The sequence below is a fragment of the Pseudorasbora parva genome, chromosome 8 (assembly GCF_024679245.1).
Source record: "Pseudorasbora parva isolate DD20220531a chromosome 8, ASM2467924v1, whole genome shotgun sequence".
NCBI lineage: Eukaryota > Metazoa > Chordata > Actinopteri > Cypriniformes > Gobionidae > Pseudorasbora > Pseudorasbora parva.
Genome location: NC_090179.1, coordinates 34106400 through 34118241, shown reverse-complemented (window position 1 = coordinate 34118241; position 11842 = coordinate 34106400). Strand labels below are relative to the sequence as shown.

At 37.1% G+C, this 11842-nt stretch overlaps 1 protein-coding gene across 2 annotated transcripts; it reads right to left on the bottom strand.

Annotated features, from left to right (window-relative positions):
* Positions 1–4967: 4967 nt before the first annotated feature.
* On the bottom strand, positions 4968–11541 carry il10ra (interleukin 10 receptor, alpha). 2 transcript variants are annotated; one of them, XM_067451801.1, is made up of 7 exons: positions 11274–11540; positions 10052–10154; positions 9735–9901; positions 8905–9050; positions 8644–8794; positions 7633–7745; positions 4968–6879 (listed from the first exon to the last, which is right to left on the bottom strand). In XM_067451801.1, the coding sequence occupies exons 1-7, from the start codon at positions 11335–11337 to the stop codon at positions 6040–6042; spliced, it is 1584 nt and encodes a 527-aa protein (XP_067307902.1). In that variant the 5' UTR covers positions 11338–11540; the 3' UTR covers positions 4968–6039. The 2 variants fall into 2 exon arrangements, with proteins under 2 accessions (XP_067307902.1, XP_067307903.1); XM_067451802.1 differs by lacking the exon at positions 10052–10154 and having other exon boundaries at positions 11274–11541.
* Between the last annotated feature and the right edge of the window lie 301 nt (positions 11542–11842).

Below are 11842 nucleotides of genomic sequence, written 5' to 3'. Positions count from 1 at the left end.
TTGCGTGCTTCTAGTAAACACAGAAACTGGCAAACGGCGGTATATATATATATGTGTGTGTGTGTACTGTATAAAAAAAAATTAAAGTAAGGTGTTACTTTACTAGTTTCTTGAAAAAAGCAATCTGATTACAAACCTGATTTCAAAAATTGTGGGACAAGGCCACTGTGTGGAATCCCCTCTTCATTTTATAACAGTCTGCAAACGTCTGGGGAATGAGGAGACAAGTTGCTCAAGTTTAGGAATAAGTATGTTGTCCCATTATAGTCTAATACATGCTTCTAGTTTCTCAACTGTCTTAGGTCTTCTTTATTGCATATTGCTCTTTATGATGCACCAAATGTTTTCTATGGGTGAAAGATCTTGACTGCAGGCTGGCCATTTCAGTACCTCGATCCTTCTTCTACACAGTCACGATGTTGTAATTGATGCAGTATTTGGTCTGGCATTGTCATGTTGGAAAATGCAAGGTCTTACCTGAAAAAGAGAAAGTCTGGGCGGGAATATTATGTTCTAGAACTTGGATATACATTTCAGCATTGATAGTGCCTTTCCAAATGTGTAAGTTGTCCATGCCACACACACTCATGCAACCCCATACTATCAGAGATGTAGGCTTCTGAACTGAGAACTACTTGAAATGCATAAGATAACTTTTTTTAAGTAACTAGTAAAGTAACACTCACGTCACGTTTAAACCCAGCAACTTTCTATTGGTCAGTGAGGCAAATTCGCATGACCAATGTAAAAATTAGTAAAACCTGCATGGGGAACTTTTTTGCTGTTATCGTATGGATTCGTATTGGAATGACTGGATTTTACGTGGGAAATTTTGACGAGCTATAGTAAATGTGACCTAGTCTCTCAATCAGGATTTAGAGAAGGCCATTTGGTACAAGATGTGCCAGTAAACCTAACTCTCCATTCTCAAGAGGCACAAAAGCAACTGAATCACCCTTGTTAGTGCCCACCTCCCGCACTGGTTTGAATCCTTTTGGGAGTGCCTTGAGTAGAACCACAGGGATTGTATTGGTGCCATGACCCATATGGGAGTGATGTTTAGAAGGGTGAGTGTAAGGAAAGCCTTGTAGGCACCCCTGACAACTAGCATATTGATTAATTTTACTTGTGCACAGCCTAATTCACAAGTGTGTCTGCCCATCCAGTCTTAATAATTAATAGTAAACAATCTTGGCATGCTGAATTTCCAAGAAGGTTTGACCCAGAGGAATTTGTGTTTGGAGCTGGTTTCGCAGACAAGGCTTAGAATGAGGCCTTAGTTGAATTAGGACATTTAAGTCCTAAGTTTGTTTTAGTTTTTTTATGAACATTCACTAGTAAAAACATGCATCTTGAAACAACAATATTTTTAGATTTGTCAGTGCAAGTTGCTTTTGGTTAAAAAAGTTCAAACATGCATTTTAGTGTGGGACTAGGCTTAAGCCTTCTCTGTGAAACCGGGGGTAAATGTTGTAGTGAAATGTGAGACTTCTTTGTGAACTGCTATACCGTTCTTACATGGGCAGTTGCGTTATGACTGCACGAATCAACTTTAATACATTCAATTTAATCATTTTGTGAGCAGTCTGAAATCTGTAGAGCTACTGAGAAACTAGAGCTAAAGAAAAACACATTCCTTATAAGCTCTTCCTACTCACTTCCTGTCTGGTACTGAGCACACGCTGAGCAACAGGCCATGCAGAACATTTTGACTATATTAATCTATTTTAATCTTACATGTTAAAGTTGAAGTTGATCATGTTATTTTATGGTTAGTTACTGTTTCGACTGTGGTAACAGAGTGGAAATGTATATTAGGGTGTTATATTTTATATACATACATGGAGGGGCAAACCCTGAGTTTTTTTTAATACTCTTGATCTCACCGTTCAGCATCGGTCGTGTGGCATACCATCACCGAGGGAGGCGAGCACGCTGGGAAACCGCAGTCATGACTAAGCTGATAGCTGTTATTCCCACACTGGAGGAGTGTGTGAGATGTCAGCTTAACCCACAAAAACTCCACGACTCTCCCATTTTCTTCTAACCTGTAGGTATCCTTCCTTTAAAGCATGACACAAATAAACAAAGGCAATGTCTTTGAGGTAACTAGATGAGAAGATTAGGATTTCTTATTTTGTAGAATTTCCAGTGAGTTGGTTTTGAGATCTAGGTTTGTGTTTTTGTTTTTTGTTTTGTTTCTTTCCTGTTACTCTCCCATTTGAGTAGTTTGTCTGACATGTCAAGTAACTGATGTGAACGGCTTAACTGTGAACTGTAAAATTGTTTGGCTGATGGAAGAGATCTGAAAACATGACAGGAAGTACATTTCATGCTTTTTTTAAAGAATGGGGAACTTTTTACAAATTATACCATTATACTTTTTATGCTTGCATTTTGTTCCTTTTATTGTTTTATTGTATTTTTCCATTTTGAATGCATTTGTCTGTATGCATTTTGAGTTCTGTCATGAAACTCCTTTATATGCCATATGCATGCAATCACTTCTTCACTACATGATACAAGCTGACTGGCCTCATTTTTGATGTAGTTTAGTTTAGATTTTTTTTTTTTTTTAGTCTAGTTTACTTTATTGATTTATAAATCACATTTTAAACAACAGAGGTTGTAACCAAAGTGCTGTACAAGAACATTAAGACAAAATCAAAACAGAATTACACATTAGATATAAACATTGAGGGCACATGGGAAAACATTTATACCATTGTTTAAAACATAAAAAAATATAAATTCGTTTTTTAAGGATGCTTTAAAAGTAGCAACAGAGGGGGAAGATCTAATATTAACAAGAAAACAGTTCCAGAGTCGAGGAGCCGCCATAGAGAAAGCCCGGTCACCTTTCGTTTTAGAACGTGAGTGAGGAATAGAAAGAAGAAGTTGACTAGAAGAGGAGTTCAGTTCAGGCAGGCCATGTCATTCAAGCTCACATCAGCTGATAGCCAGCTAATCCTGAAGTGTCCAATTGAGTCTCGACACTCATTACCACGGCCATTTAAATTCAAAATAAACAATATACTTTATTGTATACATTATACAATATACAATAAATTGATAAAGTGGTCCTGACTAAATACTGATTTGCTATGTGTCTGATCATGTATGTTTGGTTTTGAGCACAGATAAAAATGGTTTTGAGGCAATGGTTTGATTTGGAAAATCAGATGTTCTCTGGAAACTCACCATTGACAGGCCTCAATCCGAGGGGCGGGATAAACGGTTGTCTTTCAAATTCCCTCTGCACGCAATAGCTCAGTGGTGAGACAACATTCACCAGCGGGTTGTGGCCCACGCGTTTTCCCACCAGCTGAGATAGCTGATTTTTATAGCTGAAACTTTTCCCATTCCTGAGGCAAGCTCTGGCTTTGTGTGGACGGGGCCTCAGGATTATGCATCTTATAGTGGTTAGAGAAAGGGAATCATCACATTTGGGGGACGTTTGCTAACACCTGGTTACATTTAGATAAACAGGAAATGCTAAAAGATATCTTTGTCCAGGTGTGCCCCTTTTTTAGACTTTTCCATTCACAATGAAATGTTATTTACTACCCATTTACTGAATTCAGTGCGCTAGTCTGTAATACAGAAAGAGAACCATTCTCGCTATACATAAGGCTGACACTTTCAGAATTGAGCATAAGTAAGATTTAATTATGGAGCGTTAGGGGTGTGTGTTGTTGTTGTGTTTTTTATCAGATAAAGTTATGTGGTTTCTTTGAGCAAATTATTTGCTATTGAGATGAGACGCAAAGCTACCCGCTGTTCTTCAAATGACTGTTAACACAAGACCTTTCAGAGAAAGAAAATATTCAAATCAATCTTCAAGTTGTCATTTAGTCTATATCAGTTTCAGGATTTTCCCTGGAATATAATATGATAATTATCACAGTGACAAGAACTATTTCTAAAGATATCTCTCCAAAAAGTTTTTAAATTTTTTTTGTTTTTTTCCCCCATTTTTTTTCAAATCAACACTTGATGAATAGAGCGTTGTAAGGTTTGAGCAACAGCGTGATGAATTTGAGGTTGAGTGCTGATGTGGGTAAAGTAATTTATGCTTCCTTCCCTATCTAAAGATGGAGGTCATTGATTGCGGCTGAGCGTCGTGCTCTCATTCAGTTGCTCTGTTTTCGTCACAGCGCAGTGACTCTATGGAAATACTGAGCAATGGGTTTGCACAAGATCAGTGAGATTTTGTTTCGGAAGATGTGTTATGCAGGACTTTACCAAGGTAAGCGTTATAGGGTTAGCTTCTCTTTATTCTTAATGTATAATTAAATTAGTTTCAAAGAAGTGACTGTGAATTTTATTAGCTGTGGTATGCTAATATACTGTTAGAGGAAATCACAAGTATATTTGGCCATTTTATATGCAAACAGTCATTGGTTTTTAAGGGTTTCCACAAGAGGAAGTACTGGGTTTTCCTGTCTCATTAGTATTTGTATATATCACATTAAATTGGAATTTCACAAAATATATTCTTGCCTCATCATTTGCATATGTTCTTGTTGGTGAAATGCAGGTTTCACATTTGGATCTTTTGGAGAAAAAGCAATTTATCTAAAATATGTGTATCTTTTCTGACTGACTGAAACGACACTAAAGTGAACAAAAAGGATGTGTTAAAGTAAAAAACAACAGTTTTTTGTGAAGACTTATAACTTGGGCAAACCACAGAGCAACATCAATGAAATGAGGGTGTGGATAGGAAAATTCAAGGGGTTGGGTGAGGTTTCTCATCGAGGTGAAAAGCTGTCTCATCATATTGTCATGACGGAGTGTGAGGGGGAAGTTAGGATAGAATATATGCCAATGCTACATCTAGTACTTGAAGTATGGTTATTGTTTGCACTTAATATCTATGATCAATTTGTGGGAAGGAGTTCAGTTAGGAGGTCAAAAGAAGCTCATGTGCAGAAGAGACAATCATACAGGAAAGAGCCGGTCAGTTGAGTTTTTGGTAAAACTTTATAGTGCTTATATTTACTGCATATGATAATTCATAATCAGACAGTAGAATTGAAATGACATTCATAACAAGATGATGAGTTAAAACATTTCAAATGCACCTGCAAACCATTTTTCTAGACTTGTATTTCATTGAGGATTTCTAAAAATACTATGTAAAAATCTTGTCTCGTTCTCGTGAACCTAATTGTCTCGTTTTGTGAGACAGGTGTCTCGTCATACCACTAGAAAATTGTGAATGGGAAAGCACCACATTTTTATAGAAAATGTCAACCTCTAGAAATGTATTGTTATAATAATAATCATTATTATTATCATCACCTTTATATCATTCCATCACATTCAACACCCCAGCCACCATTTAATGGTGGGACTAATATGGGTTAAATGGCAAAATGAAACCCATGGACAAACCCGTTTAGGGCCCATTCTGTGGCTAATTCTGACAGGGCTGACATGGACCCCAAATAACAAACCCATGTAGGTCCCATACCTCAGTCTCATATCATATGCTTTTATTGGACCCAATATGAAATGATGGATTTGACCATTTCAAATGTAGCATATCAAAAATGTCAGTAGATACATAAAATGTAAATACGTACAATTCATGTGCAAAAAAATGCAATAGATGAACACAAATATGTAACATAATAAAGAAAATACATCAGTGGTGGATGGGATGTATGATATTAGACGTCAAGAACTGGTAATGGCTCATTGACTTCATAGTCTGATAGTATTTCACTCTTGATCACTCAATTTGTTTCCTCTCCGGTCAGCATTTAGGCAAAATGACGACCCGATGCTTGCAGGAAGTTACACTTCTGAGCAACCGGCAGAAGGAGAAGCAGATATGCATTGTGCAACCGTTCCGACACGTTCCGAACAGGAAATTAACTGGAGTCTCTGTCATGGGAGACAGGCATGCTAACAAGGAGGCTAAATACCACAGCCATTAGTGAGGTTTGCATGCACAGCTCCTACTGGCCTACGTCCGTTACATTTGTCTGGCTTATATTTGCGTACTTCTTCATGAAAACGTCTTATGTCTCACGTGAATGTCAGTTCTACGTCTCCTAATGTTAGAGGCAAAGTGTCCAGTTGGCAGGTCTCTTGTAGAAGTAGTGGACAGGTAATGAAAAGTGACGACTCACTGCAGTTCTCATCTATCCGGGAGGACGAATCTCCCAGTCCTAGCAGATTCACTGTCTGTAAAGGAGATTTTTTCAAATAGCTTGGTATGTTATTGTCATTATCAGAGGTGAAATTACTGGGATTCTCATGAGACGATGAATCCGTGTCTGTTGGGAGCTTCCTGGTTTTGCACCAAATGCAAGTCTCAAAGTCAGAACACAAGCACGTCACGTGACCAGAGCGATAGTCACAGCTGGGGCTGGCCATTTTAGTGTCTACATTACACGGGGCGGTCGCCTCACTTTCAGCTTCAGCAGAAGGGCTCTGACTGCGATATCCATCCCCTAAAACAACTATCTCAGATTCATCCTGGCTTCCCATTCCCAGGCCACTGTCGTCTTTTCTTTCACCGTTGCTGCTATTTACTCCTCCGTCCAGGAAAGGGAGCTCTTCCAGGCTTCTTCTTCCACCGCTGAGACTGTCCTCGGTTCCTGTCAGACTGCCGCAGCCGCTGTCCTCCTCTTCCGTATGTCCGCCTGTGCCTCCATTCTTAAGCGAGTGCTGCTGGCCCACACTCACACCGCTGTCTGTACTCTCCCGTCTCTCTTTGTCCTCCTCAGAAAGGTCTTTGTCCTCATCAAATGCTTTACTCATTACCACCATTTTGTTGCTAGTCATTAGCCACCCCTTGTCAGTGACGGTTTCCACTTGGATCGGTCCTACATTCATAGGGTGCCATCCATTCACGGCGGATTTCTGATGGACAATATGATAAATAATGGTTAGGACTTAATACTAAATCTCACAAAACAACAAAAAATTAAAGCGTGGGGGAATATTTTAGTACTTAGCAGTGGTGCTTTCAATGCAAAGGGGACACTAAAGACATTTATGATGTGAGCAATTTCAATTTCAAATAAATGATGTTCTTTTGAATTTTCTGTCAGCATATTAGATTGATTTCTAAAGAATCATGTGACACTGAAGACTGGTGAAATGGCTGCTGAAAATTCAGCTTTTCATCACATGAATAAATTACATTTTTACATTTTTAAATTGTAAAAATATTTCACAATATTACATTATATTAAATGAATGTAACTTTGGTGAGCACATGAGACTTCAAAAACATTACAAATTCTTATCAACCATAAACTTTTGTACATTATGCAACACATGCATGAATGTATAATGACAATACTAATGATGACAGTTGATATGAGATATATCAGAAATTGTCAAATAAGTTTAATTCTGAATGCTATTGCCTTATCATTAACATCACTGAGATCATATAAATACGTAAGACAAGAAAAATCCCCAGCATTTCCATTTTTTGCTACTTTTCCTCGAAAGGAGAACTGACACTTTTAACAGAGATCAGTGCTGAGCCTCTCTTCTTCAGATTTTTGCCTATTCCTTTTTTCAGACCCTGAAACTGGCTTGCGTAACACTTTTGGTTTTGATGAAACTACATTTATTGTGCTCAAAATCACCAAGCTGACTCACCAGAACAGAGGGCATTTTGCCGGGACGCCTCAAGAAGAAACAGACTGCAAACATGAAGAAGGTCATAACTCCAACTACACCAATAACTGCCATGCAGATCACCAGAGACATGTCTGACAAACAAGAGGAATCAACATTAAACTTCGGTGGTTCAAATTTCACAAAGAAATCATTACAACTACATAATAAACAGAAATGCAAAGATCAAGGGTCTTGTATCAATATCACCCTGAAGCGGTTTATTTTGTGTAACATACTACTTAGTAAAATATACAGTTTAGCATTCATTGAGCCCTATTTTAGCGATTTAATCACATGGTCCAAAGCACACGGCGCAAGAGAATTTAGGGCGTGACCAAATTAATTTTTCTAGTTTAACGATGGTCGTCACGCCAGGTGCATGGTCTAAAAGGGTTGTCCCTATTCTTTTAAGGAGCCATGGGTGTGTTTTGGGGATAACGTGCAATAAACCAATCAGAGTCTCATCTCCCATTCCCTTTAAAAGTCAGTTGTGGTTGCGCCATGGAGGATTCGCTATTTACATGGTGGAATTTGCGAAGCGGAGAGACTGAACGCTTCTCCAGAGAGGAATCCTTTGTATTTTTAATATTTAAGAATCTTTGTGTGCTGCTGCGTGTCCCTGTGTGTGTGTAATAAGTATTTGCGTGCATATTAATAACGTGCTCTTATAACAAAACAAATATTGCAATTAATCTTTGTTATTTAAAGAATGCTATTTTCAATTGCCTCAAAATCGCAACGAGCCAACAATGTGCCTGAACACACCTAGTTTTCAGACCAGCACGCCCATGGGCACACAAATGGGTGCAAGTGTATTTGCTATTTAAAAAACGTGGCACTGGACGTGAAAATTGTAACTGTGTCGGGCTGTAACTCGCAAAAAACAATTGCGCATTGCACCTGGTCTATGATAGGGCCCATTACGTAAAAACAGAAATCAGTGTAAAAATACAAGATGACTATTTGTTCAAATTCTGTAATTGGTAGTACCTGCTGATGGACATATGCAGCGTGGTAATGACGTGTTGCTCACATCATTAGATGTAATCTCCACTTTCACTACGACACAATACTCCTGCCACAATGGTAATGAAGTGAACTCCACTTCTCCATCTTCATCATCGTCGCTTACTGTTATAGCCTACAGCCGAGAAAATACAGGTTTAGCAATTCCAGTGACATGCAATATAGCAAGCAAGTTAATTTATGCAAAGACACTTTTTTAGGGTCTTGTCCATTAAAAAAACCAACCTGACTCTCCTGTCCTTTAGGATAAAGAATGGCAGAGTAACTTGGTCCATAATCAAAAAGTTCTTTAAGAAATGGCTTTCTGTGAATCTTAACCTTCACCATATTTTTGGTGGAAGACAGGTCAAACTCTGGAGCCAGTAATTTGCCTAAAACATGGAAAGAAGATTACCATTAATAATGTTACAGCTTTTACACTTAAAAAAATGAAGGTTTCAAAACAACATAGAAGAACCAGTTTGGGTTCCACAAAGAACCTTTCAGTGATCAGTTCTTAAAGAGTTAGTTCACAAGCAAATGAAAATTCTGTCATTATTTATTCCCCCTCAAGTTGTTCCAAACATGTAAGAGTTACTTTCTACTGCTGAACAAAACAGAAGATATTTTTAAGAATGTTGGTAATTCAACAGTTGACGGACTTAGTATGGCTTCCATCAACTGTGTGGTTACCCAGACAGCAACATAATGTCGGTCCAGATCAGACCCACGTCTGGTACATGTTGAATCCAGATGTGGCCCGGATCTGGCCTGACACTGTGTTGCTGTCGGGGTACCAACATTCTTTAACATATCGTCTTTTGGGTTGAGTAGAAAAAAGAAACTCATACAGGTTTGGAACAACATGAGGGTGCGGTGAGTTAAAAATGACAAAATTTTAATTTTTGGTGATTCGTTTAAAAGAAGTGTGAAGAACCTTTTTTCATTGACTTTTGTGCAATGGAAATGTTGCATGGATGTTAAAGGTTCTTCATGGACCCATCAATGCCAGTAAATAACATTTAGACAGTAAAGCCTGATGTTCTTTATATTTAAAAGGTTGTAGTGATACTTACTCTGATATAAACGAATTCTTCTTACTGCTGTCCAGGAAAAGTTGCCACCTCCTTGCAATTCAATCTTTATTTTCATTTCTGGTTTGAATAAAATGTTCCCAATTTCACATCTAGTTTCCTTAATCATGTTACACCCTGGCACAATCTCCCACTCATAGCTACCATACCTAACAAAGAAAAGACCAATACATTAGCTTAGGTGAATTGTAAATCTCCATCAAACAACAACAAAAAAAAAAAAAAAAAAAAAGAGGGCTGAAGGAAAACCAAAATAATATGTTTAGTAAACTGTGAACTTGTATATTAAGGCTGCTTACAGTGCTTGCTTTACTTGATAAAGAGCATGTATGGGGGCTCTTTTAGGGGGATGCCAGATTACAGTTACATTTCCCTCCCATATGTCAAATTCCACCGTCTCGTCTGTGAACAAAAAAAATATATATATATTATCAGAATTATCTTCAAGACTCTTCTCTTCCCAATAGAGAAGTGGGTTACTTGCTCTTGTTCCAGTCACAGCTGCATTCTCATACATGAGGTATTGTATTTATTGTCCATTTATTGTCACCATCAGCTGTACTTTCCATATGTAGGTGGCATGGTGGTTTTTTAAGCCATTTTGCTCTTTCATCAGACAAACTTCTACTAAAAATGTTTCAAAAATAATTTACAAAATGCTAAACAATACAGTGTTATAGCAATAGTTAGTTGGGTGTTTATAAAAAAAATGTTTTCTCTATCTGTGTTTTCTCACTGTAAAAAAAATATGAAAAAGTCAAAAGTTATGACAACATATGTTTTTACATTTTTTTTTAACTCATCAAAATAAGTTAAGCAATGTTAAACTTGTTTTTATTAGTTATACAAGATGTAACTAATTTTTTTAAGTCAGTTTAACATCATTTAAGTTGAAATAACTTAAACATCCAAGTCGATTGTACTGCAAAAGTTCAACATTTGCCTTTTTTTACAGTGTGTATGTTGGTTTTGACAAAAAGCTGTGAAAAATGTTGAATATTCACTGGAGTCAAAGTACAATAAATAAATAAAAACACATTGTCGCTGCTATATATTCATTTGAGAGCTGTCAATGCAGTGGTCACAGGGGGACACCCAAATTCAGCGAGGAATTTACATCGCTTACGTCATCGTAGACGCCTGACAGAATCTGGGGCTCAAGTCAATCGCCCACTTGAACTTTTTATTTCAGCATTGTGGACATGACCTTTTTATAAATATTTCATTTAAAATTACAAATATTATAATATTTAAAAAAAAATTAATAAATGTATTTTCAATGTCACAGTACAGTATTTGATATATATCAAATACTGTACTGTAACATATATATGTAACATATAACATATCTATATATTTTATATATTTATATAAAATCATATATATATATATATATATATATATATATATATATATATATATATATATATATATATATATATATATATATATATATATATATATATATATATATATATATATATATATACACACACACACATTCAATCATTCAATCCTTACCTGCTATATAAACAGGGATGTGTATCAATGTGACCAGAAAACAAATCCATGTTGTCCAATCCATGTTTATGTCAGCTGAGAATCATATCCAACAATAAATTCCAGTCCAGTTCTATGCGAACACACATACACACACTGTGTCTAATAACCCAACTGTTCTAACAGAGCCAGCTCAATGTTCAGCTCCTCTTCAGTTCCGTCCGCACGTCTCTCTCTCGCTCATGTGAGTGTCGAGTGGTTAACTGACTCTCTATGTATTTGTACTGTGAACTTCCCCTCTCTCTGTTTTGTTTCAGTCAGTCTTCCGTGATGGCAGATATTTCCCCTACTCTAAGATAGCAACATGTTTTTTTTCTCTCTCTCTCTCGCGCTCTCTTTTGTGGTTATAACCGTAGCATCAAGTGTGCAAGCTGTAGCCAGGCTACATGAGCATCTGTAAACACAGCATATAAAAATTCTACAATGTAAATGTGTGAATTTATAAAAACATGTTAGTAATTCCAAATGCATGCAGAGGGAAATACCAGTTCACACATTAAGTCGGGAGAGTACCAGAGTTATCATAGTTT

What these genes read in the sequence shown, in the direction of transcription:
- il10ra (XM_067451801.1), bottom strand. Translation starts at nt 11,337, where the DNA reads ATGGATTGGACAACATGGATTTGTTTTCTGGTCACATTGATACACATC. An exon ending in AAGAATTCGTTTATATCAGA is followed by an intron (nt 9,051 to 9,734) that starts GTAAGTATCACT and finishes TCCATGTTTTAG; the next exon opens with GCAAATTACTGGCTCCAGAG. An exon ending in GCAAAATGCCCTCTGTTCTG is followed by an intron (nt 6,880 to 7,632) that starts GTGAGTCAGCTT and finishes ATTGTCCATCAG; the next exon opens with AAATCCGCCGTGAATGGATG.